This window comes from Myxocyprinus asiaticus, chromosome 21, assembly GCF_019703515.2.
Source record: "Myxocyprinus asiaticus isolate MX2 ecotype Aquarium Trade chromosome 21, UBuf_Myxa_2, whole genome shotgun sequence".
NCBI classification, from domain to species: Eukaryota; Metazoa; Chordata; class Actinopteri; order Cypriniformes; family Catostomidae; genus Myxocyprinus; species Myxocyprinus asiaticus.
In genome coordinates this window covers 1,792,632-1,812,500 of record NC_059364.1, presented here as the reverse complement: position 1 = coordinate 1,812,500, position 19,869 = coordinate 1,792,632, and the positions used below count along the sequence as shown (strand labels likewise).

At 35.1% G+C, this 19,869-nt stretch overlaps 1 protein-coding gene across 1 annotated transcript in view; it reads right to left on the bottom strand.

Moving 5' to 3' along the window:
- LOC127411916 (adhesion G protein-coupled receptor A1-like) overlaps nucleotides 1-19,869 on the bottom strand; it is a 234,922-nt gene that overhangs the window by 81,240 nt on the left and 133,813 nt on the right. The window contains exon 13 of the mRNA XM_051647819.1: nucleotides 279-468. Within this exon, the coding sequence (XP_051503779.1) occupies nucleotides 279-468 (190 nt within the window). The remainder of the gene's footprint in view (nucleotides 1-278; nucleotides 469-19,869) is intronic.

Sequence of the window (19,869 nt, the reverse complement as noted above, 5' to 3'; positions counted from 1 at the left end):
CATGCAAAAAAAAAAAAAAAAAAAAAAAAAGCAATGCAACTGTTGCAACATCATGCATGCATTTCCATTCATGCTTGCTCATTATTGCGCGTCATGTGGTGCGTTCAGGAAAATAAATACGCCATAAATGCCGGCAAAATATGCATGGCAAGGTCGTTACTTCTTTTACGCATCTAATTCATGCATATCTACTAAAACTCATTGGCAAAAAAAATAAAATAAATAAATAAATAAATAAAATAAAAAAAGACGAATGCATGGCAAATTGTCGGCCTTACCTAATTTGGTGAACGCAACTGGTGTCGAAACGCTCCTGCGCTTTCCATCATCCGCAAGATTTGACGAATTCCCCGTGCAAGGAAAGAGCTTTCCATTGCGGAAGACGATCAACTGCAGCTTGCAGGTGGAGTTATCCACAGATAGAGGAGCAGCCAGCGGCAAATGTATAGACGCGATGGCCACCGTGTTCTGAAAACAGGGATAAATGGATATTAAAGAGTGCCATTTGATGTGAAGATGTTGTGCAGATGTGTCAGCTCCTCTCAGATAAGTCTGTCTGTCTCAGAGAGAAGCTTCTCCCATTGATAAGGGGAACTGTTGGAAGAGACAAAAGGGGGTTATTCCTCTTTCTCCTGTACTTTAGTCTGCCGCAGAGGTGGAAATGATTCGAAGCATCCCAGCACACTCCAACATCAGCACCAGAGAGCTTAAAGCAGCAGTCTGGTCCAACATCACTGATAAAAGCACATAACCAGAGGGGTTATCTTTCTCTGTCGAAGAACTTAACCCCTTTATCTGTTTGGATAATGGGAAATATGTCAATGTCTATTACTGATGCAGATAAAAGAGAAGCATGTGCTAGTTTGGCTCTTAAAAATCTAATTTAAAGGAACATTCGGGGTCAATACAAGACATGACCACATAACACAGTAAACCCTAAAATGACCATACAACTTTACAGCTCAAGTAATACACAAGTTTTTCATCAAATTACAAGAGTGCTTTCATCAAATTATAATCTTCACATTTCTGCCTATAAACCCTCCAAAAATGCCCCGTTCACTTCCATTGTAAGTGCCTCACTGTAAGCTCGATTTTCTTTAAGAAGGAACGAATCAAAATATATAAATATAAATATATTTTGTTAATCCACATTAAACCACAAATGCTGTAGATTGAGCTTAACTTGTATTGAACTGAGAATAGAGAAGAAAAACAATCAGCAGATGCACAGAATTGTGGCAAAAGCTTTTTCAAACTATTAATTAAATTAAACCTTAGTAGATAATTCAGCTGTGTGATAAATTTAATGAAGTGTAATGTAAAGTGTATGTGCTAAGAAAACATTGCAGCCAGCATTAGGCAGCACTCTCGGAAAGGAGGGCGAGCATGAGAAATCATTCAGTCTAACAGCGAGGAATTTCATTCACAAAAGTGGGCACCTCTTTAGTCATCACATGATTTCAGTATGTCTCACAGCTCCAGCGGAGAGCACTGACACATCACAATTACATTCCAACAGCTCTTAAGTGCAGCACTGTTCACATTCAAAGGTATAGATCTGTCTGTAATTTTAACAGAAATCAATGTAAAAATGCTACAGTAAAAAAGCATCTCCATTCTCACATCAACAGTACATTTTGAAAAGAAATATATATATTTTTTTCTTTGATTTTAGGATGTGAAAGATCTTGTGGAAATTATTGTCCATGTTGTGTGAAGTGGGATAATACAAGTTCTTTTCTGCATTCAGCATCACTCCAGCTTCATGCAAGGAGACGTTCAGCACCACGGACAGCAGCCAAACACAATCTCATGTCTTGCAGTTGAAGATTAGGATATTCCAGTGGGTCATTTTTAGGAAACAGGTCAATTTATGTTAGGAAATTTAAGAGTTAAAAATTACATTACACACACACACACACTATATATGCTTAATTTCTCATCAAAATGCATTTATTTCCATCTTAGGAAAGAAAAAAAAATTAACAATATAATGCTTTATTAACAATTTCCAAACAAAGCCTTCCACAATATAAAGACAGAAATGCACTAAAATAGCACCAATTCAAAAACATTCAATGTTTCCCAAAGTCTAAGTGGGAGTTTGACTAATTGAAAGAACTAGACTCCTCATAGGTTGCATATTCACTGCAATGGGCATCAAATCTCTTAAACTCTCATCCTCAACAATATTAATCTGCTGGTAGACTGTGGTTATCCACTTTGTTACAGAAATCGTAAAGCCGCGTTCATAATTCGCATCAGGGCGCCATCGCCGCTTTGAACTCCACATGAAAAGCGCTTGCAGACAAACACGTCTCATTCTGTGTTTTTATGATAGTTAAGACTTGACTTGTTTCTGTGGTAATTAAAATGTGCATTACATTGGCTGAAAAATACTTGATTTCTATCACAAGTCCCTTCTGGGCTTGTTTTGTACATCAAATAGCGCTAAAAGCTCCTTTCTCCATCATTTTAAGAAGCGCTGTCAGAGATTCTTTTATTTACTGAGATAACAACCTCTACAGCTCTATCATAGGAGAGAGTGTAACGTCAACTAGCGTGTTACCACAGTACCGACCCATAGAATGTCTATGAGACATCGCGTTACGCTATTTTATGCTAAGCTTGTCGGCTCCCCTTGGTAGAAGGGCTCTGGCGCTGTTGTGTGTCTGTTTGTGGCATGTGCGCCGGTGTAGTGACACCAGGTCACATTAAAAAGGTTCCACCCTTCACACAAGTGTTTGTCGTATTAACGGTAATTGCGTTAATAGCGATTAAGAAAAATGTACGCGTTAAACTTTTAATTAATCGCATGCATTGACGTATTAATTCTGACAGCCCTACATATTTACATACAGTAGAAAAAGGCTGGGAATTAGCAATGAATTCTGTATTAATTTTTTATCTTCCTGAAACATCACTAATGTTTTTCCCCACTTTATTTGGCTATAATTGGCATATATAAATTTCAAGGCAGTACACGCTCGACTCGACTGCGCATCCTAGCACAGAAACTGATTGTGTCGAAGAGTGCACAATTATTCATTATGCATGAAGCATGTCCCGGGCAATATAAACAGCGGATTTACTGTACGGAGAATGAAGACTTCACCTGCAGGTGGCGAGCCAGGTGTGGGAGAGATACGGGCAAGCTGCAGTACCTCTTTGCATCACCCGAAAATGCTCACTCACTGTCATCTGAACCAGTGTCAAAAACGAAACCATGTGACAGAGCCAGTATGTGCGCGAGACTAAATGGCAGCCAGGGATTCAGCTTTTCACAAAAATAAAATCTCTTTTTAAATAGACGTGTGAAATTGAAGAAATTGCGACAGAAATATACTACTACTGTATAGTAAAATGTAAAATGTAGTATTAAATAATAATAATAATTAAATAATAATTCAATTATATTCAAGCAATATCTCACAAGCAAGTTTTCATCTATTATGCTGGCTTAAAAAAGCCAACATACTGTTCTACTAAATACAATACACTTATTATTATTATTCTGACTTCTTCTGAGACCAAAATTTTAGACAATAACTCATCCTAGAGCTTTCAAGCTGTAGTCACCAAACTTTGCTCAGACCTTTAGGCTGTTCTGACTCTTATCACTTTCTTTTCTATCTGTCTTTTCAATGCCTAGCTACATGCTAAAACATGTTAGAAACATGCAAGCAAAACTTTGCTACATGTTAAAACATGCCAACAACATGATAAAACATGCATGCCACATGGTAAATCATGCTAGTCACATGCTAGCAATGCCTAGCTACATGCTAAAAATGCTAGCAACATGCTAGCAACATCTAGCAACATGCTAGCAATATGTTAACAATGCTTAGTTCCATGCTAAAACATGCTAGCCACATGCTAACAATGTCTAGCTACATGTTAAAAATGCTAGCAACAGCTAGCAACATGCTAAACATGCTAGCAACATTCTAGCAATGTCTAACTACATGCCAAAACATGTTAGCAATACATAGCTACATGCTAAAACATGCTAACAATGCCTAGCTAAATGCTAAAACATGCTAACAATGTTAATCTATCTATCTATCTATCTATCTATCTATCTATCTGTAAAACTCCAAGCTTTTAAACTTTTTTTTAAACTTTCAGACAAGGTGTTTTCAAGTCAACATAAAGTTTTTCTATAAACTTTTCAATCTAGTTAATACTGCCAACAATTTGACAAAAATAATAACTCCGATATTGTGTTTTGGATTGTGCTGTAAGAATCTGTATAGAAGCAATTCTTTTGATAAAAATAATGCAATGGTATGTAGAAAAATCACTTTGTTTTTAATTTGAATAAAATTCTATGAATTCATTTTAATTAGACAGTTTATGATATAATTTAATTGAACTTTAAAACACGAAATTCAGAAGAAAAAAATCAACAGAAATCATGGAATGTTGGAAAAAATAAAACGGAAATAAAAAAATAAAAACTGTTGGTGCTCCTAGCTATATTGTAAAACACAATAAAATAAACATTTTAATAATCCATTACTTTTTTCTTTCTATACGTAACTCTTTTGAATCAATAAATACTTTGAAAAGCTTACCTCTATATGAACCATGTGGCTTTTGATGTCAATTAATAGATGTCAGAAAGACCAACAGATCAGTGGAGGAGAAAACATAAATTAAGAAAATATATCACACATTTTAGAAGAAAAAAAAAAGAAAGAAAAAAAAGACAGTGAAAACATTTTAATTTAAATAAAAGCAAAATTCAGGTGGAATGAATTTTGTAATTCTATATGAACCATTAAAATGTAATGGTGATGAATCTTCTGATATTCACCAAACAACAAAACAAACATGTTCCAATTAAAATGTTTAACTGGGATTCTGACTCAGCACACAAATCACAGTTTACTGAAAATTACCCTAGTAAACGTAGAAGTTTTTGTCTTCATGTGTGGTCTAAACAGCCAAAACACCAAAAGACTCATCTGGAAGTCTCTCACATAGTATTATGGACATTAACTCAACTTTACACAATCAGAGAAAACCAACCCACACACTTCTCTTCTGTCAACTCAACAAGGTTCTTATTGGTGAGTTTAAGGGCTGCGTTTCCCTCACTAATGATAAATGAGGCTTCCCTGTTGCTATGATACCTAATTTTCAGGGGTGACACTCTCCAGGGTAAAACAGCCTATTGGATTATCTTAAAACGCTGACTATATAAACAGAGTTGAGGGCAACACAGTGCTTAACCTCAGTCAGGGATAGTTTGTTTTTCTGACTGTGCGGGAGAATGCTCGAGTTTATGATCTGATTCTGCTGTCTGTGATATTGTGAAGATGACATTGATGTTCATCCACTGCAGAATTATCTGCCAGAGAGAAAGAGAGAACAAATCATAGAGATGGAGAATGAAGTGAGGTCTTCTCCACCAGTCTATCGGTATAAAGTCTGGTGCACATTGCAGCTTATTGAGGCCAAGAATCACCCGCAAAGTGACATGTAAAGTGACCAATCACAGTTAGTTTTGTTTTTAATGTGCCGTTTAGGTGCAGGTAAACCTGAAATAGATGACAACACAATAATAAACCAGCACATACTTATTTCAGTTAAATATATACATTTCTAATGTATATAAACATCTTTTGGTTAAAATCTACTTTCATTACATACAGTTGTTTACAGTTGTCTTAACATATGCCAGTGTGCTTTAACTGTGTTTAGTTGTTTACCCAACAGTGATAAAAAAATATGATGTCACTGTAATTTTAGTCCGTAGAGAACTTCAAAACCACTTCTAGAGGAAACAAGCATTTGTGTAACTGGACATTTGACTCGAAGTCTATATTATCTATACTGAAAAAATAAAAATAAAAATAAAAAATGGTGAGAAACATTTACTTAATTTTTATTTCACGTTTTTTCTACGTACACTGTAATGGTATAAAATAAAGTAAAATTTACTTAACTTCACGACTTAATAGTAATAGTCTTAATAAAGTGAGTAAATGTAACTTAAATGTTTAAGTTAATACAGTAACATTTACAAAATCTAAAGTACGTGGTACTTAAATATACTGGGGTTGGGCGATATATCGAATATTAATTATATAATTGTGATGATTTTGCTGACGATATGTGCATATCATGATGATTTAAAATGCTTTCATATGCTTTCATGCGTTTCATAAAGAACATCAACTGACTAATTTCACAATCCTTCAAGACTGCACAATTAATCAAAATAACATCAAAATGGCTTGATGGTCATATGTAATTATTAATCAATGCCTAGCTACATGCTAAAACATGTTAACATTGCCTAGCAACATGCTAGTAACACCTAGCTTCATGTTAAACAAGCAAAATGCTTGCATTTCCTAGCTACATGCTAAAATGTTTGCAACATGCTAGCATTGCCTAGAAACATGCTAGAAACACCTAGCAACATGCTAAAACATGCTAGCCACATGTTAGCAATGCCTAGCTAAAGGCTAAAACATGCTTGCCACATGCTAAAACATGCTTGCCACATGCTGAAAAATGCTAGCCATATGCTAGCAATGCCTAGCTACATGCTAAAAATGCTAGCAACATGCTAGCAATGTCTAGCTAAATGCTAAAACATGCTTGCCACATGCTAAAAAATGCTAGCCATATGCTAGCAATGCCTAGTTACATGCTAAAAATGCTAGCAACATGCTAGCAACACCTAACAACATGCTAGCAAAATGTTAACAATGCTTAGTTACATGTTAGCCACATGCTAAAACATGCTAGCCACATATCGAATATTAATTATATAATTGTGATGATTTTGCTGACGATATGTGCATATCATGATGATTTAAAAATGCTTTCATATGCTTTCATGCGTTTCATAAAGAACATCAATTAACTAATTTCACAATCCTTCAGGGCTGCATAATTAATCAAAATAACATCAAAATGGCTTTATGATCATATGTGATTATTAATCAATGCCTAGCTACATGCTAAAACATGTTAACATTGCCTAGCAACATGCTAGTAACTCCTAGCTTCATGTTAAACAAGCAAAATGCTTGCATTTCCTAGCTACATGCTAAAATGTTTGCAACATGCTAGCATTGCCTAGAAACATGCTAGAAACACCTAGCAACATGCTAGCAATGTCTAGCCACATGCTAAAACATGCTAGCCACATGTTAGCAATGCCTAGCTAAATATTAAAACATGCTTGCCACATGCTAAAAATGCTAGCCATATGCTAGCAATGCCTAGCTACATGCTAAAAATGCTAGCAACATGCTAGCAACACCTAACAACATGCTAGTAAAATGTTAACAATGCTTAGTTACATGTTAGCCACATGCTAAAACATGCTAGCCACATATCGAATATTAATTATATAATTGTGATGATTTTGCTGACAATATGTGCATATCACGATGCTTTAAAATGCTTTCATATGCTTTCATGCGTTTCATAAAGAACATCAATTAACTAATTTCACAATCCTTCAAGACTGCACAATTAATCAAAATAACATCAAAATGGCTTTATGGTCATTTGTGATTATTAATCAATGCCTAGCTACATGCTAAAACATGTTAACATTGCCTAGCAACATGCTAGTAACACCTAGCTTCATGTTAAACAAGCAAAATGCTTGCATTTCCTAGCTACATGCTAAAATGTTTGCAACATGCTAGCATTGCCTAGAAACATGCTAGAAACACCTAGCAACATGCTAGCAATGTCTAGCCACATGCTAAAACATGCTAGCCACATGTTAGCAATGCCTAGCTAAATGCTAAAACATGCTTTCCACATGCTAACAAATGCTAGCCATATGCTAGCAATGCCTAGCTACATGCTAAAAATGCTAACAACATGCTAGCAACACCTAACAACATGCTAGCAAAATGTTAACAATGCTTAGTTACATGTTAGCCACATGCTAAAACATGCTAGCCACATATCGAATATTAATTATATAACTGTGATGATTTTGCTGACCATATGTGCATGTCATGATGATTTAAAAATGCTTTCATATGCTTTCATGCGTTTCATAAAGAACATCAATTAACTAATTTCACAATCCTTCAAGGCTGCACAATTAATCAAAATAACATCAAAATGGCTTTATGATCATATGTGATTATTAATCAATGCCTAGCTACATGCTAAAACATGTTAACATTGCCTAGCAACATGCTAGTAACACCTAGCTTCATGTTAAACAAGCAAAATGCTTGCATTTCCTAGCTACATGCTAAAATGTTTGCAACATGCTAGCATTGCCTAGAAACATGCTAGAAACACCTAGTAACATGCTAGCAATGTCTAGCCACATGCTAAAACATGCTAGCCACATGTTAGCAATGCCTAGCTAAATGCTAAAACATGCTTGCCACATGCTAAAAAATGCTAGCCATATGCTAGCAATGCCTAGCTACATGCTAAAAATGCTAGCAACATGCTAGCAACACCTAACAACATGCTAGCAAAATGTTAACAATGCTTAGTTACATGTTAGCCACATGCTAAAACATGCTAGCCACATATCGAATATTAATTATATAACCGTGATGATTTTGCTGACAATATGTGCATATCATGATGATTTAAAAATGCTTTCATATGCTTTCATGCGTTTCATAAAGAACATCAATTGACTAATTTCACAATCCTTCAGGGCTGCACAATTAATCAAAATAACATCAAAATGGCTTTATGGTCATATGTGATTATTAAACTGCCAAAGGCTGCAGTGAAAGACAGATAAACATGACTGTGTACTCTTTAGAAGGTGCACAGTTCTGTGTACGCACAGGGCTCATGGACTCATGTTTTTAGCGCTTTTAAAGCAGATCACTAGCATTGTGAAATAAAAGTACTGCACGTTTTAAGGATTCACAATTCTAAACATTAGTAACTGCTACAAGTTACATTTCTACATTTATGCATTTGGCAGACATGTTTATCCAAAGTGACTTACAGTGCACTTATTACAGGGACAATCCCCCCGGAGCAACCTGGAGTTAAGTGACTTGCTCAAGGACACAATTGGAGTGGCTGTGGGGATTGAACTGGCAACCTTCTGCTTACAAGTGCTTTACTTCAGCCCACTACGCCACCACCACTCTAAGTTATTATACAAATCTACAAAGGTGGCACTGAAGAGGCCACGATGAAATCGTTTCACCAGATGCGGAACATTGTGAACGACACAAAACAGTGTCAAAATAAAAGCTCCACCTTGTTCATTCACAACAAATGTTTAAGTAAAAAATATATGAAGGTAAATAATGCTTTTATTAAGCTACTTTGTATCATTATATATCAAATATAAATGTGCATATCAATGAAAATAATTAGATCTCATTCTCCCTTGTGTTTATTTAGTGAAAAACTGAGGAAACAGATATTTATTCAATGCCTTTATTAAATTGAATCTGCTTGGCTACAATGGCGGTTTGGATAAAATTATGGTTACTCTGATTAAAAACTACTGATTGAGCCATTTCAGAGCAAATACATAATTATCGAGATATATAGAATATTGTCAATAGGCTGAAAAATATTGAGATATAATTTTTGTAGACATATCGCCCAGCCCTAAAATATACTTAGAAAATGTGATTGAAAATGTATTAGAACATTATACATTTTAAACATTCCTTTTAAACACGTTTAATCATACCACATGACATATGAAAGCCTTCAATAGGGGAACTTAATGCATTCTTTGTAGTCTATTAGACAACATCACCTTACATTACAGGTGATAGAATCATGATACAGAGCTATGCACGCAGACCTCAACATTTGGTGGACAAAACATTCTGACAATAACAACCAACAGGTTTTATTTATTTATTTATTTTTATCATGAATGGGTAATTTTGAGTAGAAAATTAATAGAAACTTCAGACTTTACAAAATAAGAATTTACCAATCGTAACAACAAAATTAACAATAAAAACTGTGTAAATAAGCTTGCAAACAGTGGAACAATGCAACAAACTGATTTGTGATGCAATATATATATATATATATATATATATATATATATATATATATATATATATATATATATATATATATATATATAGATATAGATATAGATAGATATAGATATATAGATATAGATATAGATATACCTTGAACGCACTGTAAGTCACTTTGGATAAAAGAGTCTACCAAATCCATTGATGTAAATGTAAATTTAAAAGCTTATTAATTATTCAAGTCCGATGCATGCTGGGAACACCAGCTTAGAAAAGTTTCATAAAATGTGCCTGTGAAAGTTCCTCAGATTAGCTAGGTTTTCTACTTTAAAGGATTAGTTCACCCAGAAATGAAAATTCTGTCATTGTTTACTCACCCCTGTGTTGTTATAACACTATATGACTTTCTTTCTTTTTCTGAACACAAAGGGAGAAATTGTGAATAAATGTTGTGTTCAGTGATGTCATACAATGGGAGTTTATGGTGATCACCTCATCAAGCTTCAAAAGAACGCAAAAGCATAATTCAAAAGTCCAAAATCTTTCAAAAAAATAAGGCTGGGCATAGAAATGCATCAATTCTTGGACTACAAACTCTTCAGACATGTTTAGTAAGTTCTGTTCTCTGTTTTGTGTGCAGCTGTGTTGTGTTCTGTTGTCACTATCGCTGTGGAGGACCTGTTTTTAGATAAAACGAGTTTTCGCTTGAACGCCCCAATATCACGAGGGGGCTGCGTGAAGTGTTGCTCTCATGCACTATCATGAACACACACAGGAGATCAATGCTCAGTGAACATTTTCACTAAATAATACATTAGATTTCAGTTTGTTTCTCACCAAATCTTATCGTATGCTTTCATAACAATCATGAATCTCATGGAATAATTTATTAGACTTCTGAATTATACTTTTGTGTTCTTTTGAAGCTTGAAGAGGTGGTCACCATAAACTGCCATTGTATGACATCACTGAGCACAACATTTATTCACAATTTCTCCCTTTGTGTTCAGAAAAATAAGTAAAGTCATATAGGGTTATAACAACACAGGGGTGAGTAAACAATGACTGAATTTTCATTTTTGGGTGAACTGTCCCTTTAAGATTGATACATGATGTTGCATTGTTAAGATAACAAACACTCATAAATAATACAGTATTACTTATAAGCTAGAGCATTCAATTGTACATGTTTGAATTGAGTATACATGTAGAATTTACTTAATATTTTTAAGTTCATGCTTTAACTAAAGCCATCTGTACACTGCAATGGTGGCACAGAAATTGCATCTGAAGTGGCATTTAGGTGTATTTACACAGACTACTCAGAACAGGCATAAATACATTTGGGTCAGGCATAATTTAGTCTGGCTTTTATGCGGCATTGCATCTTTACACAGAATTTTAAGCAGGGACATAGCAGCCTTAACTTGGCCTTGGAAGGATGCCTTTATTCATTGTAAGTACTTACAAGCAATTTTTATTTCACCATTTTTATATTATATATATATTTTCATTGTACATTATAGTTACTGAAATCCAATTTTGGCTCTTTTGGTCTGTTAAAATGGTGTATATATTACGGTCTAACTTCATGCAGTTAATTGGTGTTTTACTTAAATTGAAATTCTGGCAAAGAAGCAGTGTTTTAAGTTTAAAAACACAGAAAAGTTTATTAGAATATAAAATTGCAAGTATTTCAGAAGGGTCTATAACAGTGAGCTTAATATTAAAATGACACACTCATTTACAAAGCTCTCTTTCTCTTTGATAAATCGTCTTGCATCACTTAAGAGAGGATAAGGAAAACATTTTTGGACTAAAGAAGAGACTTCAGACAGCATATTAGAAGACATCTACATTTTCTGAAAAAAAACTGTGAGTGGTGCTTGCCCATGAAAAACTTGTTGACATGATGTGAGGATGTTGTGAGTTCCCAAGGCGTTGCTGAGTGTCATGAGACGTTGCAAGTGTTTTCTAGTTGTTAGGTGGTTATGTACAGTACTTGCCCCATTTAAAAGAGTCCACTCACAAGACTCAGTGATACAGAATGCAAAAGTCTGGTTCCAGAAGTAAAAATCTCATTCATTTTCTCTATAGGGGAATTGATTTTTAACAATAACTTACAAACCTTTTAAAACAGACCTACTGTGAGCTCTGAGGATGTTAATCGATGGTGTATGCTTCTGTTATGACATTTGTCTCGCGTTCGCCACTTCATAAGCACTAAATATATGCTCTCTAAAGAGATGACTTTAATAATTAATAGCCTATAAACGTTTATTTTCGTTACATAGACAGAAATGTGTCATAATGTGAAATTTAGCATTATGGTATTGTTGATTTAAAACCAAGCTGAGTGTTTGTTTGTTTGTTTGTTTGTTTGTTTGTTTGTCTGTTTCACTTTGACTATGTTTGTCTAGTTCCAAATGGTGTACCAAAGAGGAAGTAGTTTTAATTGATATTTAATTCACTGACTGGATTATCCAAAAATAGACATTACAATATGCATATTTAATATATAACCAATTTTGTATTAATTTTCCAGAAGAAAAAAACAAAAAAAACTATATTGTGATCTATATTGTTATAGTGGTATAAAATTATTCATATCGTGCAATAAAGTTTTGGTCATATCGCCCACCTCTAATGGTACAGTGATGGTATTAGATGGTAAAACTGTGATACTTTGGATATACTGAGGCAAGAAAAAGTATGTGAACCCTTTAGAATTAGCTGGTTTTCTGCATTAATTGGTCATAAAATGTGATCTCATCTTCATCAAAGTCACAAGTATATACAAACACAACGTGCTTAAGCTAACAACACACAGACAATTATAATCTTTCATGTCTTTATTGAACACATCCCATTAAACATTCACAGTGCTGTGGAAAAAGTAAGTGAACCCTTGGATTTAATAACTGGTCGATCCTCCTTTGGCAGCAATAATCTCAACCAAGCATTTCTGTTTCAGAAGGAATTTTGGACCATTCATCCTTACAGAACTGCTTCAGTTCAGGCATATTCTTAGGATGTCTGGTGTGAACGGCTCTCCTGAGGTCATTCCACAGCATCTCTATTGGGTTAAGGTCTGGGCTCTGACTGGGACACTCCAAAAGATGGATTTTCTTTTTTTGAAGCCATTCTGTAGCGGATTTACTTCGATGTTTAGGGTCATTGTCCTGCTGCATCACCCAACTTCTACTGAGCTTCAGCTGGTGCACAGACACCCTGACATTATCCTGTAGGATATCTTGATAAACTTGGGAATTAATTTTTCCCTCCATGATGGCATGCGCTCCAGGCCTTGAAACAACAAAGCAGCCGCAATCATGATGCTCCCTCCACCGTACTTCACCGTTGGGATGATGTTTTCATATTGGTATGCGGTGCCCTTTTTACATCATACGTAGTGTTGTATGTTCGTTGCCAAAAATGTAACCATAGTTTCATCAGTCCACAACTTCAGACAAGCAGCAATGATTTTGTTGGAAAGCAGCTGCTTCCTTCGTAATGTCCTGCCATGGACACCATACCTGTTTAATGTTTTCCATATAGTAGACTCATGAACAGAGATGTTAACCAGTTCCAATGATTCCTTCAAGTCTTTATCTGTCACTCTAGGGTTCTTTTTTACCTCACTGAGCATTCTGTGGTGTGCCCTTTGAGTCATCTTGGCTGGACGGCCACTTTAGTGAGAGTACCTATAGTACTAAATCATCTCCATTTATAGACAATTTGTCTAACTGTGGACAGATGAATATCTAACCTCTTCGAGATAACTTTGTCACCCTTTACAGCTTAATGCAAAGCAACAATTCTTGATTGTAGGTCTTCTGAGATCTCTTTTTGTGAGGCATGGTCCACGTCAGCAGATGCTTCTTGTGAATAGCAAACTCAAAATGTTTGAGTGCTTTTTATAAGTCAAAGTAGCTCTAACCCACACCTCCAATCTCGTTTCATTAATTGGATGCCAGGTTTGCCAACTCCTGACTCTAATTAGCTTATGTTGACGTCATTAGCCTAGGGGTTCATATAATTTTTCCAAACTTGTAGCATCTGGGCCAATAAGACACACAATTATTCATTATTTAATGAATAATCCAACAGACGTCTCAAGACCGTAAAAAGCAAAGGTCCAAGTTGGCCCGATCAGACTCCGAGATGTCGGCTCTCCCACTAATCATGAGCTTTTACTACCCTTTTGCTGACACTAGTCCAGCAACTAGTGGACCTCAGAGACATTCCAGGTGGGGGAAGGTAGCCACATGCAAAGCAAAGGAATGTGGGAAGAAGTAACTCACTCCATTCCCCCATAGGAAAGACACATAAAGCCCATAAAACAGACTTTTCTTCATTATTTTATAGACAAACTGTTCTATAAATGAACATGCATATCCTCAGGACATTGTGTGTATGATTATTACTGTCTCATATAGTATCTTTTGTACCATATACCATTTTGTGCATGCTTTATGACAGAACCACTAGATAATGTAAAATTATTGGTATCATGCTTCCTATCAAATTAATCCTTGTGTGATGCCCTAAACACTGGAGTATATCACCCCCCTTATAGCATGCATTGTATGCTTGTTATATTAATCAGAGCATAAAGGGGCACAAACTGCTAGCTTACTCCAATAATGCAAATGAGTCAGCTTCCAAACAAAGGAAATTTTCCCGCTGGAAAATTGCACCTTTCTCATTGGTCAAGCCAAACTCGAGAGGAGTGGCCTCCCTCAGGAGTTAAAGGGCACTGTCGGAGTGACCTCCCTCTCTTTCTCTTCCCTCTTCTCTCTTCCCTCTTCTCTTTCTCCCTTCTGCTCATGGTTGCTGCTCGTGTGGGACCGGAAACACCCGGTCCAACCGCGAGGTCGCGGGCCGGCAGACCTTAACACATCAAGCCATGTGTAACTTCCATGACCATAATGGAGTCAAACTAACACCGCAAGTTCATCATCATTTCTTCATTCAACACAGAATAAATTGATTGCAAATTCAAACCATCGACACCATTGTATCGTACAATTAACTAACTAAACAGAGGTTTAGTATAAGCTGTGAACCCCTTTGTTAACAAAGGTGCTTTGAAGTAAGAAACTGATGGTTCTTTCAGATGGTTAAATGACTCTTGTCATAGCTTCTTTCCCCTGTTCTGTTCCGGTTTCATTCACTTTCACTTTTCCATATCCCATGTATGCGTGATTTGTGTGAATCTGTTTGTTTAGATTAGTTATGTGTTCGTGATTTAGTTAAGCTTTTCTGTACATTCTTGTGAGTTGATTCTGTTCTGCTTGTACATCAACGTCAATTTAATGTGTTGATCACAGCTACATGCTAAGAAAGAGTTATTTTTCTGTGGCCATGAAAAATATACTTTCTGAGAGATTGATAGACGATCAATACTGAGTGTTCGCTGGACGAACAGGTTAGTTGATTGTAATATTAATTCAGCTACATCAAGTTAATTCTATTGACTGATCCAAATATTTATAATTAATTATAGTGAGTTATGGTTAATTATTCATATTCCCCTTTTAAAGATATTTTGACTGTGGTATATTTTGATAAATAATCTCATCCCTGTTTTTAAAAGATTTAGCTTCAAAGCTGTACCTAAATATGTGTAATATTATTTCCAATAAGCCATGAGAATAATATTACTCCCATAAGAGAATTAATCATAATTCCCTTATTAAAGCTAATTCCTTACAATAGAAATTGTGAGCGGATACAACGAGACGTTGTATTATGGTTTTAATGGTGGAGAATTCTATTTAGACAAATAATCTAGTTATTTGTCGTTTATCTAATTTATAATGGTTGTCGAACGCGACTAATTTCATTATAAATTCCCTTACATAATAATGTAGAATAAGGACAGTTTAATTTAATTCCTAGCTCACACATACTGTTTCCCTACATATAATGGTGGGAGAATGCATGCAAAGATCTAAATTAGTCATTTGATGTAATTCGCTACAACCTACACTGTGAATGTTTGAATAATGTATTCAATATGTACAAGAACAATACAATAATGTGTGTATGTTATTAGTTAAAACAGATTGTGTTTGTTCATTATTGCAACTTAGATGAAGATCAAACCTGATTTTATAACAAATTTATGCATAAATGCAGATAATTCCAAAGGGTTCACATACTATTTCTTGCCACTGTATACCATGCAACTAAAAGATTACTATTCATATACCTTTTTGTTAACATTGTACGCTAGACTGACATGGCACTTCTTGGAATACCATGGTATTTTTAACATGATTCATTTCCACAAAAAAAAAAAAAAAAAAAAATTCTATGGTACTTTTTGTTAGTGACCCACCTCCAATTATTGACTACACAGACCAGTTCCAAACATGTGAGGGTGTTTTCAGGGTGTGTTTGATAAGTAGATAATCAGACTTTTCAGTTCATTTACAATGTCAAGGGAAAGATTATTTAAACTCAAAAGACTTTTGCTTATCATTAGAGGACTAAAAAAGACCACTGTGTGAGGGATGAACACGATAAAACTTTACAGATGTAACAGGATGGATGATCCGCTCAGTTTATTTAAAGAAGTCTTTTCTATCGTTAATTCTCCACAGATATCACTGCTATCATCTGCGTTTATGAATCATATTCTCTACCCGGCTCGTACGGAACAGAGCCAAGACATGATGAAAGCAGATTCAGAGTTTTATTCTACAGACTTCACTCAGGAATATGATTCCTGTCTGAGAGACTCAAGAGACAGTTTGATGAAACAGTCTCTTGATATAATCTATGCAAACACTCATGTATAAGGTAAAATGAATTCTCTTTATAACACTTTAAACGGTTTCTATTGCAACAGAACTGTGAACATTTTGGAAATGGAAGACCTTGCAAAAAATCCAGAATGCAATATTAGCGTACTGAATGCTGCACAGTAATACTGCTTGCTGCATACTATTTACTATTTAACCCTTTAAGCTTGGATGGGCCCGCCTGCGAAAAAAAACAACAAAAAAAAAAACAATAGTCAAAATATTAATAACTGCAGTCTTGACCAACACAAAACAGGTATCGTTTGAAAGCTTAGAAGCTGTAGTTTACAATGCATGTAGATATTATGACCAAAACTGAACAGGTTTTGAAATCTGCAGACAAATCAGAAGTGTTTCGTAATTTATGAAAAATTTTGTACTTTCATATTTTTGCAATCAGTAAAAACATCAAACTGATCATATATCCATGTGTCATATGTTGTTGGAAAGCTCTCAAAGAGTAGAATACAACCAGCCTATTTGTTTTACTCACAGACAAAAATATAGTGAGTAATAGCTAAGTATATGTCTTTGACAATTATGTTGCTTATATGCTGCATTTTCGCTAATAACTTCACGAAATATAAACAAAAAATAAAACATATCATTACTTAGAGGATGTGATTATCTTTCACACTGGCCCACATACAAGATAATCAGATACATAGATCATTAGATAATCCACATGAAGCACAATGTTACATATGACCACCAGGAGATGGCGCCAAATACATGACACAGACTCAATGATGACTCAAATGACACAGAATGAAACTCATTCTGTGAAATCTCATTACTAAAATCATGTCTGCATGCTATGAAAACCTTTAGTCATTGTTGTGTTTGCATGTGTAATTAGTTCTTATGTACAATTATTATGTTTTATTTGTTTGAAGAGGCATTTGGACACATGGAGATGTTGTTGGACACTATGATAAATTATTTTTGTAATGCTATAACTTTTGATAGCTTTTTCGTATAAGCAACATTTTTTTCTCAGATGCAGTTGACATGATTGAGAACAAAACAAAAGCACCTTATTTACACCCAGAGATATATAATGTAAAATCAGAAAACTAAGTAAAAAAAAGTTATTTTTTGGCTCAATGATTTTTCAGCAGTTTCTCAGCCGAGAGTCTCAGAATTTATCATAATATATATCATTAATAAAACTTAAAAGTTTTCTTTACAAAGATTCCAAACACTTGACCCCCTTGTTTTTATTTTTATTTTTGTTTTTTTGGTCAAAAGCCTGTGATTTTGGGCATGCCACTTAAACAGGAAATCTTTAAAAACACCATCAGAGCTTAAAGGGTTAATAGTATGTGAAACGCTATAATATATGGACATTTTGGAAAAAGGTTATACAGGTATTCAATGCATACAAAAAGTCTGCATGCGCTTCACAGTATACATACTGCAGAAATGGTATGAGTAGTATGGTAGTATGCTATTTTGAACACATCCAAAGTCGCTATGTTGTAATAACACAGCATGATAATGATTTCTAAGGAGTCTGAGCAACGTTGCATGTGCCACATGTGACTGAATGTGTAATCAAAGCTTCCGATGTCGCAACATGTGGCGTTTAAAAATCACAGCACAACCACATTACGCTTCTGACGGGCCGTGCCATCCCTGCATAGTGCTATGAATTTAATGGCAGTCAATTATTTATTTTTGCACCAACTGCTTCACATCTCTTCTTTCAAGTCAAAGCCCATTTACCATCTCTACCTGTTATTGATTCTGAAACATATTTATTTTCTTTCCTGATGAGTTCTTATTTGTGTTGGCATGCCGAAAACCCCCCAGAGTCTTGGTGGATTTCATCAGCGAGTGCCGAGAATCTCTCCAAATCTTCAGAGAGCAACAGCAGAAACGGGAAGTAAAATATACCTCAGCAATAGACCTTATTTATGCTAGCCCCATCTTTGATTTTTAATGGGAATGACAACGAGGTTGTGAGGGACAGACTTACTGTACCATCTCTTCAATAGCACGAACGGTATAAAGCTGTATAAAGCTCCTAAATCACATTTGATTTTCCACAACTTATGTTGTCTGGAGTTCTTTTTATACTGAATGTTCTTGGACCAATATTTTATCAATGTTTTGTCTATGGAACGATCCAGAAACACTTTAAACTGCAGTACAGCCCATTGAAGAGATGGTAAGTCTACCCCTCACAGCCTCGTTGTCATTCCCATTAAAAATCAAAGATGGCGCTAGCAAGAATAAGGTCTATAAAGAACATTCCCCAAACATTAGCGTATGGTTCCCATTTGGTTATTTGTTTGGGAACCAATTCCTAACATTCTAGGAACGTTCTATTTAAAGGGATAGTTCACCCAAAAATGAAAATTCTCTCATCATTTACTCACCCTCATGCCATCCCAGATGTGTGACTTTCTTTCTTCTGCAGAACACAAATGAAGATTTTTAGAAGAATATTTCAGCTCTGTAGGTCCATACAATGCAAGTGAATGGTGACCAGAACATCTTCAAAATGTTCAAAAATCACATAAAGACTTATATGTGAAATATATATATATATATCAAGAATTAAAGTGATCCATATGACTCCAGACATTTAATTCATGTCTTTAGAAGCTATATGATAGTGAGAAAAAGATAAATATTTAGGTATTTTTTTCTATAAATCTCTACCTTTGACCAGGCCCGACCATTAGGTGGCGATATGAAGAATGTGAATTGCCAAAAAACAAAAGAAAAAGAATGTGAAAGTGAAAGTGGAGATTTATAGTAAAAATGACTTAAATATTGATCTGTTTCTCACCCTATCATATCACTTCAGAAGACATGGATTAGACCACTGGAGTCATGTGAATTACTTTAATGTTTCCTTTATGTGCTTTTTGGAGCTTCAAAGGTCTGTCCACCATTCACTTGCATTGTATGGAGCTACAGAGCTGAAATATTCTTCTAAAAATCTTCATTTGTGTTCTGCAGAAGAAAGAAAGTCACACATCTGGGATGGCATGAGGGTGAGTAAATGATGAGAGAATTTTCATTTTTAAGTGAACTATTTCTTTATTTAAAATATA